The following is a 23,961-nucleotide window of genomic DNA, read 5'->3' on the forward strand; positions in this document are numbered from 1 at the left end:
GAAATTAAAGATAAATTTTCCCGCGTGATCAGAATCGATGAAGGTCATGAAGGCCTCGATCAAAAGAAATAAAATGTGATGCAGGTTTCCTTAAAGCTTATATTTATTTGTGGACTTGTTAAGCACACAATCAATAGATAACACTGTAGGAGACATTTTAATGTCATGAATTCTCAGCTTTTTTATTTATTCTTTCCTTACGTTCGCATCTCACTCATGAATAATCACCTGTTGAGTGCACAACGAAGCGTACTTTTCAAGAAAACAATTTTAGTAGGAATCATTCTCCAATATAAAGTTTTCGGCTCTGACATCAAATTCCTTTCACACCATATTGCACCGGCCACCACTCAAAAATACAAATGTTTTAAATAATGTAGCAATCTATGAACTGTTCGTCAACCAGGCGCGAAAAATAGCACGAACAAATGCATTTCTATTAAAAAAAGGGCGTCTGTCACACACGAGTAACGCGCCACTCACTAAAAGCCATTGGAAGATAAATGAAATCAATCCATTCATTAACATTTGAATGGTTCCCGTTAAGAGGGAGCCACGGGCGGTAATATTCATGACGGTCATGAAATGTGTGGTTAGTATTGTGCCCAAATCGAGTCAGTCTGTATATGTGCGCACAATTAAACATAAAACCAAATACTTTGTAACTTCAGCTAGTAATGGTATGAATCTACATTACGGGTATTTGCGTGAAAGATGGGCATATGTGTAAAATAAATGCAGTCTTTCCCAAAGGATATTAAAGTTTGAAAAGAGTGAGCACCGTCACAGCTAAACATGATAACTCCTGACACTGACCTCATCTCACATGCATGAGATGTTATGTTGAGCAGACCAGCAAACTCCACACGACGTGTTTACAATGCCATAAATGGTGCCAGAGTAATGCTGACACCGGTGAAGGAATGCGTTTAGGAGGACATAGTGCAAAGAATATGTTCTCTGTATGTTAAACAATATATATATATATATATATATATATATATATATATATATATATATATATATATATATATATATATATATATATATATATATATATATATATATATATATATATATATATATATATATATATATATATATATATATATATATATATATATATATATATATATATATATATATATATATATATATATATATATATATATATGTATGTGTGTGTGTGTGTGTGTGTGTGTGTGCGTGTATAAAACATTTTCATCAACAACAATAACAACAGCAATAGTAATGTAATAATAATAATAATAATAATAATAATAATAATGATAATAATAATAATAATAATAATAATGATAATAATGATAATAATAATAACAACAACAACAACAACAACAACAACAACAACAACAACAACAACAACACTATACGAGCAGACAAGGATCAGCGACCTTGGTGATGGTGGACGACGGGGACGGCGACCACTACAACGCCTCGGTGTCCCTAGAGGGCCGCCAGCTCCTGCACGTGGACACCCAGGATGGCGTGCATGTGGGTGGGGCGCCCGAGTTGGTGGGCGTCACCGTTAAGATCCACGAGGACTACTACGAAGGTGAGTGGCGGGATCTGAAGTGCCTCAGTGACTGGCACACAGAGTGGTAGTGACTGGAACAGACTCAGTAATCGCGTTCTTAGTGCCAAGTCAATAGGAAACTTTAAAAGAAGACCAGATAAATATGTATACATGGATAAGGATGACGGTGGATATAGTCATGTATGTTTATAGCTTCCCTTATGTTCATGTGCTGATAGCGATATAATTACAGGCTAATCGTTACACCTTCAGCTTGTCAGGAAGAAATCAATTTCAAGAAAAGAAAATGTTCCCTTAAAAAAGAAAAAAAAATTTTGACCAGACAGCAACTCTCTTTCCTCAGGGTGTATTGATGACCTGAGGGTGTCCGGGCGCAGCGTTCCCCTGCCCCCTGCCGTGAACACTTCGGCTTGGGGACAGGTGGGAGGGTTCCAGGGGGTGGAGGCAGGCTGCGATGCCCCAACATCCTGTGCCAACGTGACCTGCAGTCCGCCACTCGCTTGCGTGGACACCTGGCGAGCCCACCACTGTGGGTAAGCCCTCGTCTGTGTTGGTAAAGTATCCTCACAGTTTGCCGCAATCGCCTTAGAGTATTACGAACGAGAAATACACGGTTTAGAAAAAGGAATATTGTATTGATTATGTAGATTGTATTGTACACATAATACGGCCTTGTCCGTTTGACAGGTTTAATTTTCATTTTGTAAATGCAAAAATATATATCAGGAAAAGAAAAGACCCGAACTAGTCCTATTTTCTATCATCATCGTCGTCGTCATCACCATCATCATTATCATCATCATCATCCAAACTTGGTTTCCTGAGCTGCGAGGAGAGTCTGCAGCCAAGGATCCAGGAAGTGAACGTCTCAGCATTTCCTCATCATGCCAATTCTTGATCATTCAGTGCACAATGAATTATCTCACTCCAGTAAAGGAGGTTCACATCTCATAGGAATGCTGAAGTATAGACTTGTGTCCAGTCTCTTATAGTGTCCTCGTAGATACAAGCTGACAAAACGTCGATGTACAGAATGAGGATATATTCATAAGATTCTGAAATGCGACCATCAAAATAGGTGTGCTGAAAAGAAAAAAAAAATAGGCTTGAAAAATGTATATTATAAATAAAAAAAAAAAATATATATATATATATATATATATATATATATATATATATATATATATATATATATATATATATATATATATATATATATATATATATATATATATATATGCGCTGCTTTTTCACTTATAACGAATATTGGCCTATCGGTACATAAAATTTTAATTATAAGTTAATACTGAGCAGTGCATCAACATGTAGGTGTTGAAAGGTTGCTCGAGTTTCTTTTTTTTTTTTTTTCAGCAGCTCTTCCGAAAATAAGGGAAATAATTTTGGGGTTTTAAACAGTATTTTACGTACAGAGTAAGTTCATTAATAATTTATACAATATTTGAAGTTGCAAAACCAATCCCGTGAACAAACTATTTTTCCGTTGTCTATCAGTGGTGTTTGTCGAGTTTATAGAAGCGGCGAGTCGTTTGTTGTACCGCGTCTTCTACACCAGAATTATAGTCAAACTATTACAATTAGCAAGATTTAAGGCTGCAATGAGCAGTCAGGTGTTCGAGAAGAGGGTAAACAAAAGGCTGCCACGGTGAACCAACACAACCAGGGCCGGGAGTGCAGTGAACTCGCCGCCACCTCTCACGCAGAGCAGAGGGCAGCGGAAGATAGGCGGACATCAATCGATAATTGCCCATCTTGAATTTAATTTATTTTACGCTGATGAATTGTTTCATACAGAACACAAAAGCCAGTTGAGGTTGCAAAAAGAAATAAAATATTGTAGCGTCAATAAAAAACAAAAATAGGCGCAAACAAACACGAAGAGGTTGATAATAATAATGATGATAATAATGATAATAAAGGTGATTAATTAACGTGTGAGGGAAATGTCATATTGCATGATAAGGTTTGTATAAAAATGCATTAATTAATGTAATGCGTTTTGTGAGCATGATGTCGGTACGATATTAAACGAGATCTAATAATGAAAACATTATAATATATATATATATATATATATATATATATATATATATATATATATATATATATATATATATATATATATATATATATATATATATATATATATATATATATATATATATATATATATATATATATATATATATATATATATATGCACACACGCGCGCATGAATGTGTGTGTGTTTGGGTGGGTGGGTGTGTGCGCTCGCACGCGTGCGCGTGGACGATGCTGGGTGTGGTACTTTTACCCAGAGAAAAGTTAATTAAATAGAATGAGGGTATAAGCGCATGATTACAACATGTTGTGGCGCTCATGTGTGTGAAGTGATGCAGCACCGCAAATGAATATCTCAGAGGGGTCTTGGGGCCTGTCACAAGGCAACGTGGATATCGCACGGAGATTTTAGGGAAATTGAATAGAGACGTGTACCATTGTTCTCACTACATACTCATACTTACAAACACACACACACAAACACACACACACACACACACACACACACACACACACACACACACACACACACACACACACACATACGCACACACACACACACACACACACACACACACACACACACACACACACACACACACACACACATACGCACACACACACACACACACACACACACACACACACACACACACACACACACACACACACACACACAGGATAATTCCTGTAGTAGCTCAGCTGATTAATATACACAAGAGTTAATCTCCAACATAGCCGTAATTAACACCTGGACAGTGTGGCCTACAGGTTGATGCCTCATTGCCTCTGTGGAGGTGAAGGAAAAAAAGCCTCGTTTGACAGCTTAGTACTGTGAATAGTGAATGCACCAAGGATAATAAACACAAGCCGGTGTTACACAGCGGATTTCATGAGCGATATGGTCACACACACACACACACACACACACACACACACACACACACACACACACACACAGCCAGTCACAAAGTTGGTGGGCAAATGTCGCAGCTTCTTTCAACAACAAATGCACCTAAATTCCACTGGAATTCACTCTAATATGGGTCACTGGACAGCGGGTAGAAGAGTCGAGACGGAGGAGAGAAAGGGGGATAAGGTGAAGGAAGAAAAGGAGATGTGGACAAGAAATAGTCGTAAGAAGGAAGAGAAGTAGGAAGAGAGGGAAGAGGACGAAGAGGAGGAGGAGGAGGAGGAGGAGGAGGAGGAGGAGGAGGAGGAGGAGGAGGAGGAGGAGGAGGAGGAGGAGGAAGAGGAGGAGGAGGAAAGGTTAGGTAATATAGATACGGGGAAGTGAGGGAGAGAAAGCAATAGTAGTAGAAAAATACTGTTACAAAAAAATAAATAAAGATTGCAGTGAAGATATGGGGAGGAGAAAACAAAAAAAACAAAGTGAAAGGAGGAAGACAGAGCGAGAGAATGAGAGACGAAACGAGAGAGCAGAGAAAAAAATAGGGAAGGATGGCTGAAATGGAGGGGAAAAATGTTGTAAAATGAAAAATGCTTGAAGGAGGAACAGAAAAAAGGGAAAGAGGAGGATGGAGAAAAAATGGAAGATGAAAGGAAGCGAGGAATGAGTGGAAAGTTAAGGCAGGAAGAGAGAGAGAGAGAGAGAGAGAGAGAGAGAGAGAGAGAGAGAGAGAGAGAGAGAGAGAGAGAGAGAGGACGGATGGGGAAGGAAAGAGGAAGGGAAGACAGGGAAGGTACTAATTGTGACAGAAAAGCCACAAATGTCAACCCCTAAGTTCCCCAAAAGAAATTATAAACCACAAAATTTCTCTCTCTCTCTCTCTCTCTCTCTCTCTCTCTCTCTCTCTCTCTCTCTCTCTCTCTCTCTCTCTCTCTCTCTCTCTCTCTCTCTCTCTCTCTCTCTCACTTCTTACCTTTCCCGAGACCTGCGTAAATCTACACAAATATGATTCGAGAAATACAGCTGGAAAAAGATTTATTTGGTATGTTTTTTTTTTTTAAGACAGCAAAATTATTATACTAAGGAAGACATTGGGTAATAGTATGATAATAGCAGCAATAGCAGCGGCAGTAATACTAATCTTCAATGATCAGTGTATTATTTAATTTAGGGATGAAGTAGCACTCAGGAAATAAATTTTTTTCTCTCTCTCTTTTTTTTTTTTTTTCATCTTTCTATACTTTTGTACGAGTTCCCTCACTTCTTATCATTTGTTTTTTTTTTTCTTTTCTTTTCTTTCACTTTATAATACCTCCAGTCTTTTGCACTGCACTTTCATACACATTTTCTTTTTCATTTTATTTTATACTGAATTTAACTAAAAGAATAAAGGGAAGCTATTTTTCTTTTTTATTTCACATTTTTTTTCTTTTTTTTATTTCTGTCCGCGGAAGCACATACGAATACCCTTGGATTCAGAGACATTCGGTGCGCAACAAAGGAGGGTGATGACTCTCACTGAATGGCTAAAGCAGGAGGGAAAATGCTCTTTGCACGGATAATATGCTCCTCGAAAAAGAGTTATTGGAGAAGAGGAGTCGGGAATGAGGGACCACAGAAAAGATTAAGGATAGAAATGTGCATGAAGAATGAGAAATAAATCGCAGATGAGAAGAATGAAGGAGAACTGTGCATGATGATAAAGGGAATTTTTAAAGAAAGACGACACACGAGATCAGTACGGAAAAAAAGGACTTGATGACTTGAGTGCAGTGATCAAGAGGCAAGCTAATGGGGAACATGAGGAGCAACAAAGGCACAGACCTTAAGAAAGACATACACGTGCAAAAGAAGGAAGTCAAAAAGGAGTTTAAAGCTAGCAGCCTCGCAAAAAAAAAAAAAAAAAAAAAACTGTAATGATCCTTGGAAATATTGAAAAGAAACGGAAACTGACACATGCTGGAGAAAAGAAACATATAAAAGCAATTAAAATACATATTTAATAACGTAACTGATGCAGAGACTATTGGATTAGGAAACAGATGAACTCAGAGGATCCTATTATGCAAATGAGGACAAACTCACTCTCTCAAGTTGATACTCAAGGACGGGAATGTAGCAAATGAGAAAAATAACTAAACAAATAAATAAACATGGAAGAAGTGAGATGATATGAGAGCATTGCAGTCAGGAAGACCTTACGTGCAAAACTAAAATAAACTGACAGTTGCAAGATGTAAAACAACAAATTCAGACTTAGAGAATGTCAGAGCTTAAATGAAAGTTCTAGAAATAATATGGGAAAAAACAAAGATATCACTTCATTTAATAATATACCTCGTGCCTCGAATAAATGGAAACACATCACAAGCAATACACGGCATACAAATAAAAACTGCATTGATATTTGATATTCAAATTATAAAGAAGCGCACTGGGACGTAATGGATGCAGGAAACAACCCAAAATACCTCTGCCTGTTCAGTGGCTAATCACAGAGCGGGGCACGAGACTTCACAAGTGTCGACATCGAGGCCACACTCTTAGACGAAATAAAACTGCTTGCATTTGAAGATAAGAGAGAGAGAGAGAGAGAGAGAGAGAGAGAGAGAGAGAGAGAGAGAGAGAGAGAGAGAGAGAGAGAGAGAGAGAGAGAGAGAGAGAGAGAGAGAGAGAGAGAATGATCATGACAATTAAAAGAGCAAAAGTAATTAAACTTCTGAAGAAAAAAAGATCGTCAAGGATGGCAAAAAACGAAAACGAGTAATGTGTGAATAATATGAGCAAGGTGTAGCTTTCTGAGTAAAATTAATGAATGCAGAAGTAAACTCTAGGCAGATGTGATAAAGAGAAGAGAATTTATGCGTTTAAAAATACAATGCATAAAATTATCAATGAAGACAGGCCAGCATGAGTTACAGTCCAAATCCTGCCTGCTATAATTCCACATACACACACACACACACACACACACACACACACACACACACACACACACACACTCACTCACTTCACTCACTCACTCACTCACTCACCTCTCTCTCTCTCTCTCTATCTCTCTCTCTCTCTCTCTCTCTCTCTCTCATCTCTCTCTCTCTCTCTCTCTCTCTCCTCTCTCTCTCTCTCTCTCTCTCTGTATATATATATATATATATATATATATATATATATATATATATATATATATATATATATATATATATATATATATATATATACTACTATAATATATATATATAAATATATATATATATATAATGTGTTAGAGGAGTGTTTAGTTAGCCACTAAGATCAAGCAAAACTAAAGCACTGCTGATGTCACTGCGGTGGTCAGGTGTGGCGAGGGTCGAGTGTTGAGTCCCAGCAAGGCGACGTGCGAGAACGAGGACTTGTGTGTGTGGCGGCCTTGTCTCAACGGTGGCTCCTGTTTCAGCCAGCCTTCAGGTAAATCTTTTCATTCCTTCTTTCATTGATCCCATAAACAAGTAAGACACAGCTTCCTTCTCTGGTGTATATTAATGCTCACACCCTGACCACCACCTGCAGGAGCGGGTTACACTTGCGCTTGCCCCTCGGGGTTTAGCGGGACACACTGCCACCTGCCTGACGTAGGAAAAACTCCACTGAAGATCTCCCTCGGCGCCCTCGTCGCTATCCTCGTGTGGTGCGTCTTTCTTCTGCGTAAGTACTCAATTTGTTTGTTTGTTATCTTTATCTTTACGGCCACGTTTGAAAATTACGTGATTTGCATGTATTCATCACAGTATATATATATATATATATATATATATATATATATATATATATATATATATATATATATATATATATATATATATATATATATATATATACGCATTTTTTCTTCTACCATTACACGGTAGTAACTGCACAATTTTCATCTTAATTTCGGTGTGTCTCGTCCTCTCAGCACAACATGCTGTTTTTTACACTTCACCAGTTTTTGCGCAGATGTGCACATAAAGGCGCTCTGATTCCAAGTGGCACTCGACTTAACCGTCAGCTGTGCGTCATAATACAGTGTATTCTGATCAGCAGATGTGCCTGTGGTCCAGCAATCACTTGCTTGACAATTTTCTATTTAATGTTATTTATTTTATGTTCTTAAGGCTATTCTAATTTTTTTTAAGTTTTCAGAAATGGTGTTAAACCTAATTTAATTGTTCATATATGTACTTAAAATTACATTATGTTCTTCGTTTTCTTCCCGTGACTCAAAAAATAAAAGAATATTATATTTATGAAAAGAGAATATTTATTGTTTTAAATACACAGTACTTTGCGTCTCACTGCCGCGATTAAGCCTTTAGGCAGCTCCAAAGTATACGTTGTAAAGGCAGGATGAAGAACCAGACATAAGTTGCAGAGACTACCGACTCGCAGACTCACTGAAAGCCGGCCCGTCTGTGCTGGTATGGGGAGTTGGTGATGCCGAACTTGCACCAAAAGCCTCCCGTGACAGGCTCGCTTTCCGGCCTCAAGTTTGTGGAAGCTTTTCACTCAAAGTTCCTGAGCAGAGTTACCTCACCGTTTTCTGAATGGAGAAATCCTCTTCTAACATAAGCAAAATTGCAAGTATCTTTCCTTCATCAGTTTCTAAAGCATTAGGAGCCAAATATATATATATTTTTTTTATCTGAGGAATCCAAACATTCCTCTTTCCACGTTGTAAAATCCTTACTGATACTCAGCCACACATTTCCTTAATCACTGACTTTAATACTTTTTTTTTTCAGCATCTTTCTTCAACTTATTTTTTCTTACCTTTTGCTCCTCATTCATTTTCTCTGGGAATGTGTTTGCATACTTGGAAACGCATCTCTATTTTGCGTCTCTTTTAAAGGTTACACAGAACATTTTCTTAAATCACAGAAATCCAAAATAAACTCAAAAATAGAATTCCTCCTCAATATTTTTTTTTTTCTGTCCAAAACAAAATTCCTTTTCATAAATAAGAAGTAAATCTGTCAAGCATAATTCGTTTTCATTTTCATGGAAACTGTTTTTCTCGAACCACGCAACTGGAATAAATACACTAAATTTTATTAATTTTATTACATTTTGTAGTTGTATGCGTACAATGCCGTTCAGAGCGTGTTTTCACCACAATAAGGCAGGCTGCCATTCACACTATATCGTCACAATTTGCGTACTATTTGATGAAACGGGAGAGGAGGGCGTGAATGGGAGCGAATGGGCATGAATATGCGTATTTGAGTGCGTGTGTCAATGTTTGCAAGCTTGATTCTTTGTGTGTGTCTCTGTGTGTGTGTGTGTATGTGTGTGTATGTGTGTGTGTGTGTGTGTGTGTGTGTGTGTGTGTGTGTGTGTGTGTGTGTGTGTGTGTGTCGCTTCCCTTTACACAAAAGATAGGCAAGGGTACAGTAGGTCAGTGTATTGTACTAGCAGAGTATCTCCCGCCAGTGCTGGTCTGTGCCTTCCTGCTCCACCAACACCACAAAAGATCGGCGCTGCGCAAGTGTGGGGAACTGAAGAATGACTCCGGCAAAGAACAGCCGCCCACGCCCTGCATACACACGCCCAACTTGCTTGAGCTACAGCTTCTTCAACCACCGAGAGCCAACGGACAGCCCGCCTGGACCACCAAGAACCCAAGCATTGCAGGTGAGTCATGTCACAACCTGAGGTAGGGAGAGCCGCTCTCACGCGTAAATTCCCCGTCCCTCGTTTGCATTCCAGCACGCGAGTGACCGTGAATCACAGTGAGTTTACAGTGCAAAATTATCACTTCATAAACTTTATTTTCCACACTTTTTTTAGGAATACAAAGGAAGAGACTTTAAATAGTAATGAATTAAATAAGAGACACGACCAAACAACTTGTGGAAATTATTCAAGCTTGGCGCCATTATTCCTTCATCTAGGTGAGGCAAGACACTGCATCTAATTATTTAATCCTCGCTTATCAATAAACAATCGTACTTACAGTGTGGGAAGGCAACGTCGGCAACTCTGCGTTCGATGTTATTACAGATGAAAAATTATTTTGTTTTGCCAGTACAACTTATTCTTCTAACACGTTTCATCGTGGACCCCAAAGCGTAAGGATGCGATAAATGTGTCGGCGTCCCTTATCCCTTTCCACAGGTGTACGATCTCATGGCACGTTTGTCAGGATTACCGTCACACACAGCTAAGGCTGGTCAGCACGGAAAGCACCATCACTCCAAACACTATCCCGGGAATTAGGCAGCTGATATCATCCCGAGAATTTAGAGTAGTCGTCAAGGATAAAATATTTCTAACATTTAAAGTTCCGGATTGAATTAATTCCATTGTTCACACACACACACACACACACACACACACACACACTATGAAAAGCACATCAATCTTCACCCTACAGATAACGTCTCCCTGATGCCACTGCCGCTATCATTACCATTTCTAAATAACGACCTGTCCTGTACGCCCACTATTTTTACTATTGTTGCTGCTGCTGCTGCTACTACTACTACTACTACTACTACTACTACTATTACTACTACTACTACTGATGGAGCTGCTATTGCTGCTGCTATTCATATTATGTTGTTGCGCTACTACAACTACTAAACCATAGCCATCACTAACAGTAGTAGTAGTAGTAGTAGTAACAGTAGTTGTAGTAATAGTAGTAGTTATTGTAGTTGTAGTAGTTTTAGTAGTTGTACTAGTAGTAGTAGTAGTAATAAGAGTAGTAATGTTGATGATGATGATAATTATAATAACAATGATAATAATGATAATAATAATGATAATAATAATAATAATAATGATAATAATAATAATAATAATAATAATAATAATAATAATAATAATAACGCCTCTCTCTCTCTCTCTCTCTCTCTCTCTCTCTCTCTCTCTCTCTCTCTCTCTCTCTCTCTCTCTCTCTCTCTCTCTCTCAGACGTGGACGTTCTCCAGGTGGACGCCACTTCCATCAGCAGCTGCCTGGAGGAGCCGGAGCGCCGCAGCCTCCACAACTCAGACGTGGGTAAGAAAGAGCTCAACGGAGACACGCCCAAGAGCGGGGTGTGTGGAAGCAGCTCTGGGACTCCTAACGCGAGGGACGACCTCAGAAACTACGCCTACGAGGGGGAAGGTTCCTCGCCCGGGTCACTCTCCTCCTGTGAGTTGGAGGGAAATCACTAATGGAAACGTTCATCTCCCTGGCAACACCTCGTCGTTCATGAGTTTGGGCCTAAATTCAACCGCTTTATAACAAGTTTCACAAGTCAAAACACTGTCTCTTTACATCGTATTCCAGTATCTACCTTCAATATCAGAAAAAAAAATTAAGCAAAATCAACTTCTCAGAGTTCCGTGCTTCCTAGGCAGTTCCTCACGTGTCGTAAAGTGGCGCTGCTCAGCATTATACAGAAGTTCTGGTGTGCGGTAAGACCCATCACGGAGAGGAACCGCTACATGATGTTCATTCTTAATAGCTTGTGAGAGAATGAAATACGACTGGAGCTTTCGACAGATGATGAACTTTGTATACAGTATTCACAAAAGTTATATACAAATTAGAGCATATCACGTAAAAGTTTAGCCTGAGTCGGTACATCCCTGACAGACAATTACCAACGTAATATCGAAGACGTTCAGGTGAGGAGCTCGCCACACCTTCACTTCGGAATTTCCCTCTATGTAAATATCAGAGTTTACTCGTATGACATGACGACTTGTATCCATTTTCACTATCCGAGCGGTTGCGATTTGTATTATTTATTTATACGAGCAGTGAGGTTCATGGCGCCTTTTGATCCCTAGTGGCGCAAAGAAGTATATTAAATACTGTATGAAGTATGATCATGAAGTATGATCATATTAAATACTGTAATTCATCAGCCTCAGGGAAGCATACATGTTTCAAGGAGTCATGTATTCAGTACAACAAGAATAATAATAAGCATGACCACCATCAAAGAAAATGTAAATTAAAATGTACTATTCTATTTAGTAAGAAAAGTTATTTATTTTTTTGCACACATTTTACACTGGAAACCTCTCCTGAAATATTCTTTGCTCCATTTTCACGAATATTCTCTTAACATTATCCACATATGAGTGTCCTATGGAATTATGCTTTCCTGGGAATGACAACGTGTACCTCCACAATTAGGTCCATGAATGCAAATCGGTGTTGATAACTGTGAGGGTCACAAAATTTATCGGAGGATTACCCAAGCGTTTTTTCGAGGAATGCAGAATACTAAGATAACAATGTCATTTCACTTACATGTAAATTTTATGTCGTCTAACCATGTAATTCAATATATCAATAATAATACAGTACAACTAATATGATCTCTCTCTCTCTCTCTCTCTCTCTCTCTCTCTCTCTCTCTCTCTCTCTCTCTCTCTCTCTCTCTCTCTCTGATCGAATGATATCGCCACAGGTCTGGAGAGTTGCAGCGGCAGCGCCAAGTTCTTGGGCGGGTTTCGCGAGGTGGCACACATGCTGGAGTCCTGACACGGGGCCACCCAGTCCCCGCCACTCCAGTCCAAAACCAAAACCTCTCCCGAGGGGGTGACGGTCCTTCATTCGTCGGCAGGGGACATAACCGCACCTACTGATTTTCAGGAGCCCTTGCCTCCTCCAATCAACGAGGCGTCCACCCACACAGGGCAGCCGCTGGCCAACCCCGCAACAACCCCAGAGCCGCCGCGTGCCTTCCGCTCCTGAGGTCGTCATCCTGCTGCCTCTCACGACCTGCTGCCCGTCCCTTCCCCAGCACTGAGTGAAGGCTCGTATCCTAAACAAACAACTGGTTTCCATACAACACAAAGCAAAATGTGCAGAAAATCATAAACCTAGATTTCCTCAAATAAACAACCTAACGAGGAAGGATAACAAATAACAGCGGGCAGAACACGCGTCTGCGACCATCCCTCACGCGGCGTGTCCGGCACAGGATTCTGTGGTGAGAGGAACACCGGCTTTCTGTGAGGCAAATATAACAATGAATAGAAAGACATCCCACACTGCTAAGAGGCAACAAAACTACATCATCAACATTGAAGTCTGGCAAAAACACCTCCCGCCCCTCCTCCTTTCTCTCTCTCTCTCTCTCTCTCTCTCTCTCTCTCTCTCTCTCTCTCTCTCTCTCTCTCTCTCTCTCTCTCTCTACCAGCTGTTGTCCACCCATGCTTCGTTCCGTCATGCCGCGAGCAAGCACAGTCCTGCCTCGCGGCGCCTGCGTGCACAACACAACTCCCTTCATCCAAGATCAATGCAGTGCGTCACAAAGGTGCATTTTATCCAGTTGATATGCAAACGTTTTTCACAGTCCATGGCAGCATTAATTACAATGTGGCAATTATCGACAAGAAAAAAACTTGGACTGCTGTATTCGCGGAAACAAAAAAAGCTGTAATTAAAGTGGCCACAATAAAAAAAAGTAAATAAATAAATCCAAAGTAATTTAACTGCGTTCAATCTAAGTGGAAATAAAGTATTCGTGTTTTAGTGTTCCCTATATTCCAACTCGTGAACTGGACACCGATCGCAGTGTGACAATGAAAGTACTTGCTTGACATTCACTGTAATCTGTGTCAGTTTAATCTTGATCGCAGTGAGACAATGAAAGTACTTGCTTGACATTCACTGTAAACTGTGTCAAGTTAATTTTGTGGTATTTGTGTGTTGTGACGAAAGTGAAAGTTGTTGCAAACCACTCCCTCAGCCTTAATGTACTGGCGTGATGGAATCCCAATCGAAAAGTGACAGATTAACATTAATCCTCGCTACAAGTCTTCACTGGACTTGCACAGCACCGACTGTCGTCTCGTGGTGAACTTTCAAAACATTCGGCAACACGTCTCACGACTCACGAATCTCGCTGTGAATGACACATGACGCGGTGCCTGCTGCCCGCGACCAAACTTTCCCGTATAATATAACCGTACTTGCTGAGAACTGGATATCATTGTACCATCACGCAATAAATCCTTGCCATTTTATTCAGACCAGTAATCTTGAGATCCCCACTACACTGCCTAGTTTTGACAAATATTAATAATCTCCCATCATTCTTTTCCCCTTCTTAGGCACAGATTGCTGTCCTTCATGACCTTGGTGGTGTTCTTTCCAAGCACATGCCTCGCCACTTCGTGCTGCTGTAGAGGGCTGGACATGGGAGAAGAGGGGCGGGAGCTTCAAGGGTGTGAAGTTGAGGAAACTATTCCAATTGTTTTGTAATTTTATAAAGGCTGACATTATAAAATTCAATAAAAATATATATATATTGGTTTCGTATGTTTTATTCTCTATCCTCTTCACTTCTCCAAGGATCACGCGGAAAGCTAGGATATTAATATTCCCCATTAAATGACAAGTGAGAGTCGTGGGATCTTTGGAGCATGAAACACATGCATTGCAAACTGAAGTAGTGACTTGGAAAAGAGTGTGCTGTTGCGGACGTCAAGCGGTGCCACTGAGACAGTAGAGTGAATGGTATTTGTTCTTATTTCTAAAGGCATACTGAAAAATGTACATCACTTTATCTGTATGGAGGAAGCAGTAGACACCTTTTCGAAACTATAATTACTCCCATTAAGGTCACAAACACTGAACCGGTCTCAGGTACTGAATCAGAACCTATCTATGACCCAGCTGTGACCTCCCTGAACGTTTCCCCTTGTGTCTCACAACACAAGGAGGCATTCACAGCCTGCCCTCTAAAGACAACGCTCTTCCTTCACACAATTCTACATGAATCCAATACACGCACACCCTTCACTCAAAATTCAAAATTTAATATGGTGACTCTTACACCAGCCTCGGAGTCCCCGTCTGGGGAGCGGATCACAAAATTAATATCCCCAGGTTGGACTGCTCTTCTGGTATCGATTCTAAGTGTCTTGCCAGTGCCTCTCAAATTTTTCTTACTTAACTTCTGCAACATTCGCAGCCTTAGATATAATGTTCAATTTGTGGAGCATTACCTCTCCTCTGCTAAACCTCATCTTCTTTTCCTCACCGAAACACACGTGTCTGAGGCAACTGACAGTAATCCCTTCTCTGTTCCTTTCTACTTCCTCTATCCTCATTTTCAATGGATGTTGCATCTTTGCGCGAAACGACTTAACTTGTTCTCGTGCCCATGCTTTAGAATCTTTCGAATTTTCTACCGTCTGGCTGCGACTGCAGAGTCTCTCTCAAATTAAATTAATTTGTGCTGTATACCTCTCACCTAACTCCTCTGACTATGAAAAATTCTTTGACTGTTCAACTTCCCAAATGGAGCACATCCTGACTTTCTTCCCTTTCGAGATATCCATTCTTGGAGATTTCATTGTTCATCACCAGCTTTGGCTTTCCTCTTCCTTCACAGACCAACTTGGTGAACTAGCCTTTAATTTTACTATCCTCCAGGACCTAGAGCAACGTATTCCAGACTGTCTTGGAGATGCGCGCAAGATTATTGACCTTTTCCTAACCTTTTTGCTTATGCTGTTACTTTGTCTTTTCCATAGGCCTTCTGCATCTTGTCCTGTCACTCTAATCACTCCTCAGAATCCCATAAAAGGGAGATGCCTTTAGTGTTTTGCCTCCGCTAACTGGTTGGACATGAGGAGGTATTATTCTAATTTTTCATGGAATGATTACTGTTTCCGTCTCTGTGTGCTGAGTGCATAGACAGAGGTGACAGTATTTGCCATGGAGGCATACATTCCTCCCTCTTTCTCTCGCCGTAAACCCTTCAAAACCTTGGTTTAACTCAACCTGTTCTCGTGCTATACACGATAGAGAGACGGACCATAAACAGGACTTGAGCCTTCCATCATCTGAATATCATGCGCTTTATATTTCTGTCCGAAATTATGCCAAGACTGTGCCTCAACTAGCTAAAAAGTCTTCCATCAGTAGAAAATGTCAAAATTTTTCAAGATCTAACTCCCCTCAGGACTTCTGGGACCTAGCAAAAAATATCTCCAACAACTTTTTGTTCTTTATCTCTTCCCTTCTCCATTTCAACCTGATGGCAAGACTGCCATCTCATTTATCTCTCAAACCTTTTCCAAAAATTCTACAAAAGATTATCCAGGTCTTGCTCTATTCTTTCCTCCACATTTTATTATTTCATGCCTCCCATTAAGATCCTTTGCAATGATGTTTTCCTGGCCCTCGCTGGTCTTACCGCTCGGAAGGCTAACGGACCTGACGGAGTCCCTCCTGTTGTTCTCAGAAACTGTGCCTCCGTGCTCGCATCTTTCTAATTCAAACTCTTCCAACTCTGTCAATCAGCATCTACCTTTCCTTCTTGCTGGAATTTTCCCTACATTCAGCCTGCTCCTGAAAAGGGTGACCGCTCTAATCCCTTAAACTACTGCCCTATTGCTTTAATTTCCTGCCTCTCCATTTTTTTTTCTTTTGTCTATCCTCAACAGGAAGATTCTTAAATATGCCCCTTCACATTATCATATCTTATCATCGGTATGGGTTCCATCATGCCCGCTTTAATGGTGATCTTCCTGAGTCTTGGTCATCTTATTTTAGGGATTCTGGTGAAATTTTCGCTGTTGCCTTAGACATATCAAATGCTTTTGATAGAGTCTGGCACAAAGCTTTAATCTTCAATCTATCCTCCTACAGCTTCTATCCTTCTCTCTGTAACTTCATCTTGCGTTTTCGTACTGACCGTTCTATTGCTGCTGTGGTAGATGGTCCTTATCCTAAGTCTATTAACAGTGGTGTTCCTCAGGGTTCTGTCCTGTCACCCAGTTTCTCCCTATTATTCTCCAGTGGTCTAAGACAAACTTCCTGTCATATCCACTCCTACGCTGATGATACCACTCTGCACTTTTCTACGTCTTTTCATATACGTCCAACTCGTCAGGAATTAGGCGACTCAAGTAGGAAAACAGAAAAGTTGGGCGTTCTGAGTCGTCTCTCTCTCTCTCTCTCTCTCTCTCTCTCTCTCTCTCTCTCTCTCTCTCTCTCTCTCTCTCTCTCTCTCTCTCTCTCAGCTGCTCTGTACTCATACAGGGGCCTTAGTCGTCTATGTATTGAGTACACTTCATATGTATGGGGGGTTCCATTCACATTGCTCTTCTATAAAAGTTGGAGTCAAAAACATTTTGTCTCATCAACTCCTCTCTCTCTCTTGTCTTCAAGCCTCTCTGTCTCTCATCACCGCACTGATGCGTCTCTTGCTATTTGCTACACCTATTTTCACCTTAACTGCTCTTCTAATCTTGCTAACTGCATAGCTACACAGCTCCCATGGCCTCGCTGCACAAGACTTTCTACTCTCTCTCTTATACATTCTTTCCACCTTTCTAATACAAGAGTTATCCAGTATTCTCAATCATTCATCCCTTTTTCTGGTAAGCTCTGGAACTCCCTGCCTGCTTCTATATTTCCTCACTCCCATGACTTAAACTCTTTAAAGAGGGAGGTTTAAAAATTTTGGATTATCATTTTGATATTTCTTTTGGGACTAGCACTCTCAGGAGCATTTTCTCACTCTTTTTGTTGCCCTTGACTAGTGCTTCTCTTATATAAAAAGAAACAAAAGTCATCATATTTTAAAACTACTAAAATGTATCAGGATGTGTTGATCATATACCGACGCCCCAACTGATAAATTTTTTTTTTTTTAAATCACAAAGATCTTAATAATTACAAAAAACAAAAAACATGATCAGCATTCGAAAGGCACCGGCTGCTAATGAGTTCCTTCGATAATCTAATGAGAACATTCAAGTATTTACGAGTACAGTGTTCATTAAGACCCAGTCATGTCGGAAAAAACTAAAAGGCCACTAAGTAATAATGATTATTATTATCTAAGAATGATAATGGCCGCTGTGGTACAGAAGGAGCGGGCACGCTGTGGGAGCAGAGGAAGCCTCACGCGCAGGTTCGAATCCTAGCTAAGGTCCAAGGATGGGAAGGGCATGCATACAGAGTAACGATTCCCTGACAACTGTCAAATCCCTTGTCAGGCAACACCTTCATAGCCCTGATAGACTAGGGAAACCGACGTAAAATTGAAAATAAAATATAATGATGATAATGGCAATAACGTTAATAGTAATGATGATGATGATAATAACAATCATAAAAATCTAGCATTACAAGGCTAACCAATACCAGTGACAGTTCAAAATAAGTCCACGGTATCAAAAATTCCTCTGAACTTACAGGAGGAAGTTTTCACCTCCGTAATTCCAGGTTAAATCGCATTAGTCTTTTTTTTTTTTTTTTTTTTTATGCGCTGGTGCTGTGATGACGGAGGACAGTTTTAAGACCTTAATATTTCATCCTTTCCATCTAAGGAAAGGCTCTGGGAAATTTCATCATTTTCTGACTATCATATTTTTTTTTCCAGTTTTCTGAGCCTTGATAAAACGAAAAAAAAAATAATAGTATAAAAAATTACAAACTGCCTATTGCGAAGCGTAAAACAAATCTATGAACATAGTGTCTAAGGTTTATAAACTTAAAGTCACATTTTTTTTCTTTACGCCAGCAAAGTAATATCGGAAGAGAATTTCTAGATCTATACATTTTCACCCTTCATCTAAAGAACGGCTTTATGATGGCATTGCACTTTTCAGAGAAAAATTGTGCAGTCACACCATAATAAAATGGAGGGAAATTTAAAAGAAAAAAAAAGAAAGAAAACATTCATATCCATAGACATTATAAAGTTGCCAAACAAGACTGGTACAAGAACATATGGGTATAAAAAAAAAGTCCTCTGAATATGTATGTGAGATGTCTTTCCTCCATAAATTCCGTTTGAATGGCATTCTCAATATACCTTCGGCTAGGAAGTATATTGTTCCTTCACTGACATGTATCCAAGAGACTGCTGTACTATGCATGCTCATTCTGTACGCCAGGTTATTTTAAGAGAGAGCGAGTTCCCTTTCTTCTTTTATAAATGTAAGCTATCTTCACAATTCACAAGGTTCAACCACACAATCTTATCGAACGGGATTCACATATGACTAATTCTTAATCTTGCCCTACACTGAAAGTTTTGAATTCTAAGGTGTTAGGGTGTGAAATATTGGGACGTTACCCTCTACAGCCAATGGCGTGGCTGAAATTCAATGACGTGTTATATGGCAATTGTGACGTGATGGAAACAGAGCATTAACAACTAAGGAATGGTTCTTATTTACGTAAAGATCTGGCTCATCACAAAACAGGCCGACTGTTTACCTACACGGAGGGCGTTATGAGCTGCTACATGCATCTTGGAGGAAAGATACAGGAGAGAGGCCCTTCCTCATAACGCTCTTCAATAGTGAAACCATTGTGCGGAGCCTATCTGGTGGGCGGAGCCATGCATGTCTAACCAAAACATTAGGAATTTATTTTCTATAGAATTCTATAGAATTTATTTTCTATAGAATATGCATGATAACTATTTGCTAGGTTAGGTTAAACTGGGCGACAATAAATTATTTGCAGTGATGGATTAAAAGATGGTAATGGCAGCCCTGGAATAACTTAAGGGAGGCCACCATGGGCACACGCAGAAAGGGGGCCGAAACTGTTAAACATTCTAATGTTCCAATTGAGAGAGAGACAAAAAAAAAAAAAAAAAAAGTTGGTCAGGGAATCAGATCGCCTCACCGCCCACGCCTCAAGACACCCTTACTCCAACACTGTTTTCACAAAATTTTCCAAGTCTTTGAGAAATCACTGTGTTAACATTAATTATGAAGCCACAAGGAACTACATATTCCAGTAATTTGATTACTATTTGCTTGTGTAAGTCATTACCGTCAGTTAAAAATTGAATATTATAGCAGAGAAGTTTGTAACATGCAAACGCGCCAAGATTTATCACTTATAATAGTTAACGGTAAGTGCTTACTGCACTTCTGATGATTATAGAACTCTGCATTATTCTAATTTGATTTCCTTGCATGTGGATCTCACAGAAGACGAACTGCAAGTGAAATTCTTGAACTAACTCGTCATGTGATCTCCCGCGCCTTTTGTCGCGCTCATGATCTAACCCAGTTTTCTAGCATTTCATGTGACGACTGGCCATGCAAATCTCTACATTTTACCGGTGAAATTATATCTCTCCGTCGTCACTCCTCCTGGTGCAACCATAGGCCGAACAAACTGGCATGATGGGAAAATGTTGAGGTGGATGAGAGTCGGACTTATCGGTAAGCTGAGCAATGTTTTTGGGTTGATTTCTAAGAAGGGGGCATAGCTTGGCGGCTTCACTTCTGTGACGTCATCACCTCTCCCCTTATTCTTCATACAAGACATACATATGATTTTAAATGTATATAAGAATATGGTTACATACATATGCACCGTTGTAGTATGTAAAATAAATAAATAAATAAATAAATAAAAATTGAGCACTGATTAACAAGACTAAATTGCCAGTCAGCAAAATAATAATTCTTTGAAGGATTCATGAGAGGTGTACTTACAGCAGGCTAGGAGCTTCATAGAGGTTATCACCAAGATCCATGCTGAAGGAACCCACTAGATGAAACATGGAAACCAGCTTGGCAGTCGTTAGCTTACCGACCACCCCACTCCAAGGCACAACTGAGGGTACCCGTGGCGTATCCAAATTTTTTTTATCTCCAGTCAAGAACACAACAGAGCACGGCTCCGAAAAAAGACATCATTTAATCTCACAAAAACTGCAGAACTTCACACAAACATAACAGGATAGTTGCTCACTTTAAGTCACAGATGGAGCCTACTTCAAATGTTTAGTAATTTGCCCAACATTTCATACCGTGGACAAAAGCAACAAGTTTTCATATCCCAGTGAATGCATATCATATTAAGCACTCCACGATATGTTAAAGTGAAATTACTGTTAAGCGTCGAATAATGTTGGACAAGCATTAAGGCAGCCTTCACTTGATCACACCACACACATGGAGAGCACATCATAAGACTGCCAGGGCTCCAACTCCGGTCTACTACTCAGGGCTGCCACCTGTCAACACAACAATTATTATATGAAACCGTATGTCAAGATATTTACTATACTTCAAAACCATCTAATATTACTACACAATAGTTTATATAAATGACTGAACACTGTCGTTGTCTTGATAAGGGTGATAATGACAAAATATTAAAAGCTATAGTGGCAGTCCCGAGCATTTTGTAGGGTATAGACGTGGAATGAGCATGATTTAGAGAAACTGGAAGTAGGGCAGGAGAGAGTACCAAGAATAACACAGAATACACCAAGGTCTGCAACGAGTGAAGGTCTGAAAGGATATATGGGATAAAGAACTACGTTTAAGGAAAAACATGAAAACAATCTCAAAATAATAATACAGACCGCAATAAATTAAGTGTAAAATTGTAGAGAAAGGTGTACTTGTGGACTGTAAGTTGTGGCAAGTGGGGAAGAACTGCGTTAAGATAGCTGAGAGTGGAGTGAGAAAATGGAAAAGTGAGATAGACAGAGCACTGAAATGTGTGGGACTAAGTGAGTGGAAGAATGAGATAGAATAGCACAAAAAGAAAGCTCCAATGTGTGAAAAGTGGTATGAGAGAAGCCTGGGTAGTGGGTAGCTCTTCTCTTCCTAACTAGGTCACACTGCATGGATGTGAATGCAAAGAACTATAGATAGTTTGAGTCCTGCAACAAAGTGTGTCACATGTGTAAGATGGGAGAGGATGAGACAGTGGAATATGTCATGTTAGAATGTGATATATATGACAGAGAAGAGAGATTATGCAAGTAATCCTCAATTAATAAGGTTATAAAAGCAGTGACATGGTGGAAACAATAGGAAGAATGGATGGTGTTGTTGCTGGGACTGTGCAGAAACAAATGAAAGGACGATTGAGGAAGCGAAGGTCTTGGATAAAATGTGGAATGCTAGATGTAGTAATTATTGGTAAGATGGATACTCTCTCTCTCTCTCTCTCTCTCTCTCTCTCTCTCTCTCTCTCTCTCTCTCTCTCTCTCTCTCTCTCTCTCTCTCTCTCTCTCTCTCTCTCTCTCTCTCTCTCTATATATATATATATATATATATATATATATATATATATATATATATATATATATATATATATATATATATATATATATATATATATATATATATATATATATATATATATATATATATATATATATATATATATATATATATATATATATATATATATATATATATATATATATATATTAACGTTGTTATGTCACCGCTCCAACCCGTTTGGAACCCTCACTGTGTCAGTGTTGATATTCACTCACTGCATCAGCCCAAGAGGGACTGGCCCCCCTCATGTGCTACAAGACATGTTCATGACTAAATTGTCCAAGTACCCCCACGTTCAGGCTATTCATGTTTATTGTGATGGATCAGTCAATGGCAGCAGGTCTGGATGTGGGCTCTTCATCCGCGACTACATTTCTGCCAATCATTACACTGACACCGAGGTTTCCAGGCGGCTCCCTGCACAGATGTCCTCCATTAGGGCAGAACTGTATGCTGTTCTGGAGGCGCTCCATATTGTGGCGCTTCTCCGTAAGAATGTACGAGTATACTTCTTTGTTGGCAGTCAGGCTGCACTGTATGCTCTCCAATCTACCATGGACTGTGATCTAGTTAATGAATGTCTTGATCTCATCCACGCCCTAGAAGGTGTTCATTTCACTTGGATACCCTTTCATGTGGGTATCGCGCTTAATGAAAAGGCAGACCGTCTTGCTCAATGTGCCCTTCAGGATGACACAGTGAACCCTGGCGCTGAGTACACTCTGGACTATGTTAAGAGTAGCATTAAGGACTTTGTACATAGTAGCATTAGTGATCAGTTGGAGCTTTGTTGCCATAGAGGCAGTGGTAGTAGTCTTCACTATGTACGTGTCTCCCAGAGCTGTGCTTACACCAATGGGATACATACTGCATCACACGACAGGGTAGCAATGAGGCTCAGATTAGGCTATAAATACTTTCGGGAAGTCAGTGCTTCTCCTGGTGTATGCTGTGTGCTATGTGCTGCACCAAGAGGACACACTCTGCGTCATTATGTCACGGAATGTCCTCTCATTGTTAAATTTAGGCTGCAAGGTCAACATGACTGGTATACCCTCACTGTCCATTTCTTAGACTCAGCCACTCTCAGTGATATACTCAAGAAATATCTTACGTTTGCTCCCAGACTGTAGGATATTTATGCAATAAGGTGTGCAATATCTGTATTTATTTATTTACTCATATTCTTGTAATGTATACTATCTATTTTTATATTTTTGATACTCTTTTAATACTCTTTGCCCAGTCTTTGGGTGGCAAGGTCCATCCTCCTCCTTTGTTGTATTTCATTATTAATGCAACAATAATGTATCAATCAATCATCAATCAATCGCACACACACACACACACACACACACACACACACATACACACAAATCTGTGCTGTCAAGATCATGATC

At 39.7% G+C, this 23,961-nt stretch overlaps 1 protein-coding gene across 1 annotated transcript in view; it reads left to right on the top strand.

Annotated features, from left to right (window-relative positions):
- The window catches only part of LOC135089761 (neural-cadherin-like), a 27,409-nt gene extending 12,612 nt beyond the window's left edge, over positions 1-14,797 (top strand). Inside the window, exons 9-15 of the mRNA XM_063985767.1 lie at positions 1,398-1,573; positions 1,899-2,088; positions 7,859-7,968; positions 8,071-8,205; positions 9,970-10,170; positions 11,454-11,675; positions 12,949-14,797. Of these exons, the coding sequence (XP_063841837.1) occupies positions 1,398-1,573; positions 1,899-2,088; positions 7,859-7,968; positions 8,071-8,205; positions 9,970-10,170; positions 11,454-11,675; positions 12,949-13,022 (1,108 nt within the window). The 3' untranslated portion in view covers positions 13,023-14,797. The remainder of the gene's footprint in view (positions 1-1,397; positions 1,574-1,898; positions 2,089-7,858; positions 7,969-8,070; positions 8,206-9,969; positions 10,171-11,453; positions 11,676-12,948) is intronic.
- The last annotated feature ends 9,164 nt before the right edge of the window (positions 14,798-23,961 follow it).

Source organism: Scylla paramamosain, chromosome 3 (assembly GCF_035594125.1).
Source record: "Scylla paramamosain isolate STU-SP2022 chromosome 3, ASM3559412v1, whole genome shotgun sequence".
Taxonomy (NCBI): Eukaryota; Metazoa; Arthropoda; class Malacostraca; order Decapoda; family Portunidae; genus Scylla; species Scylla paramamosain.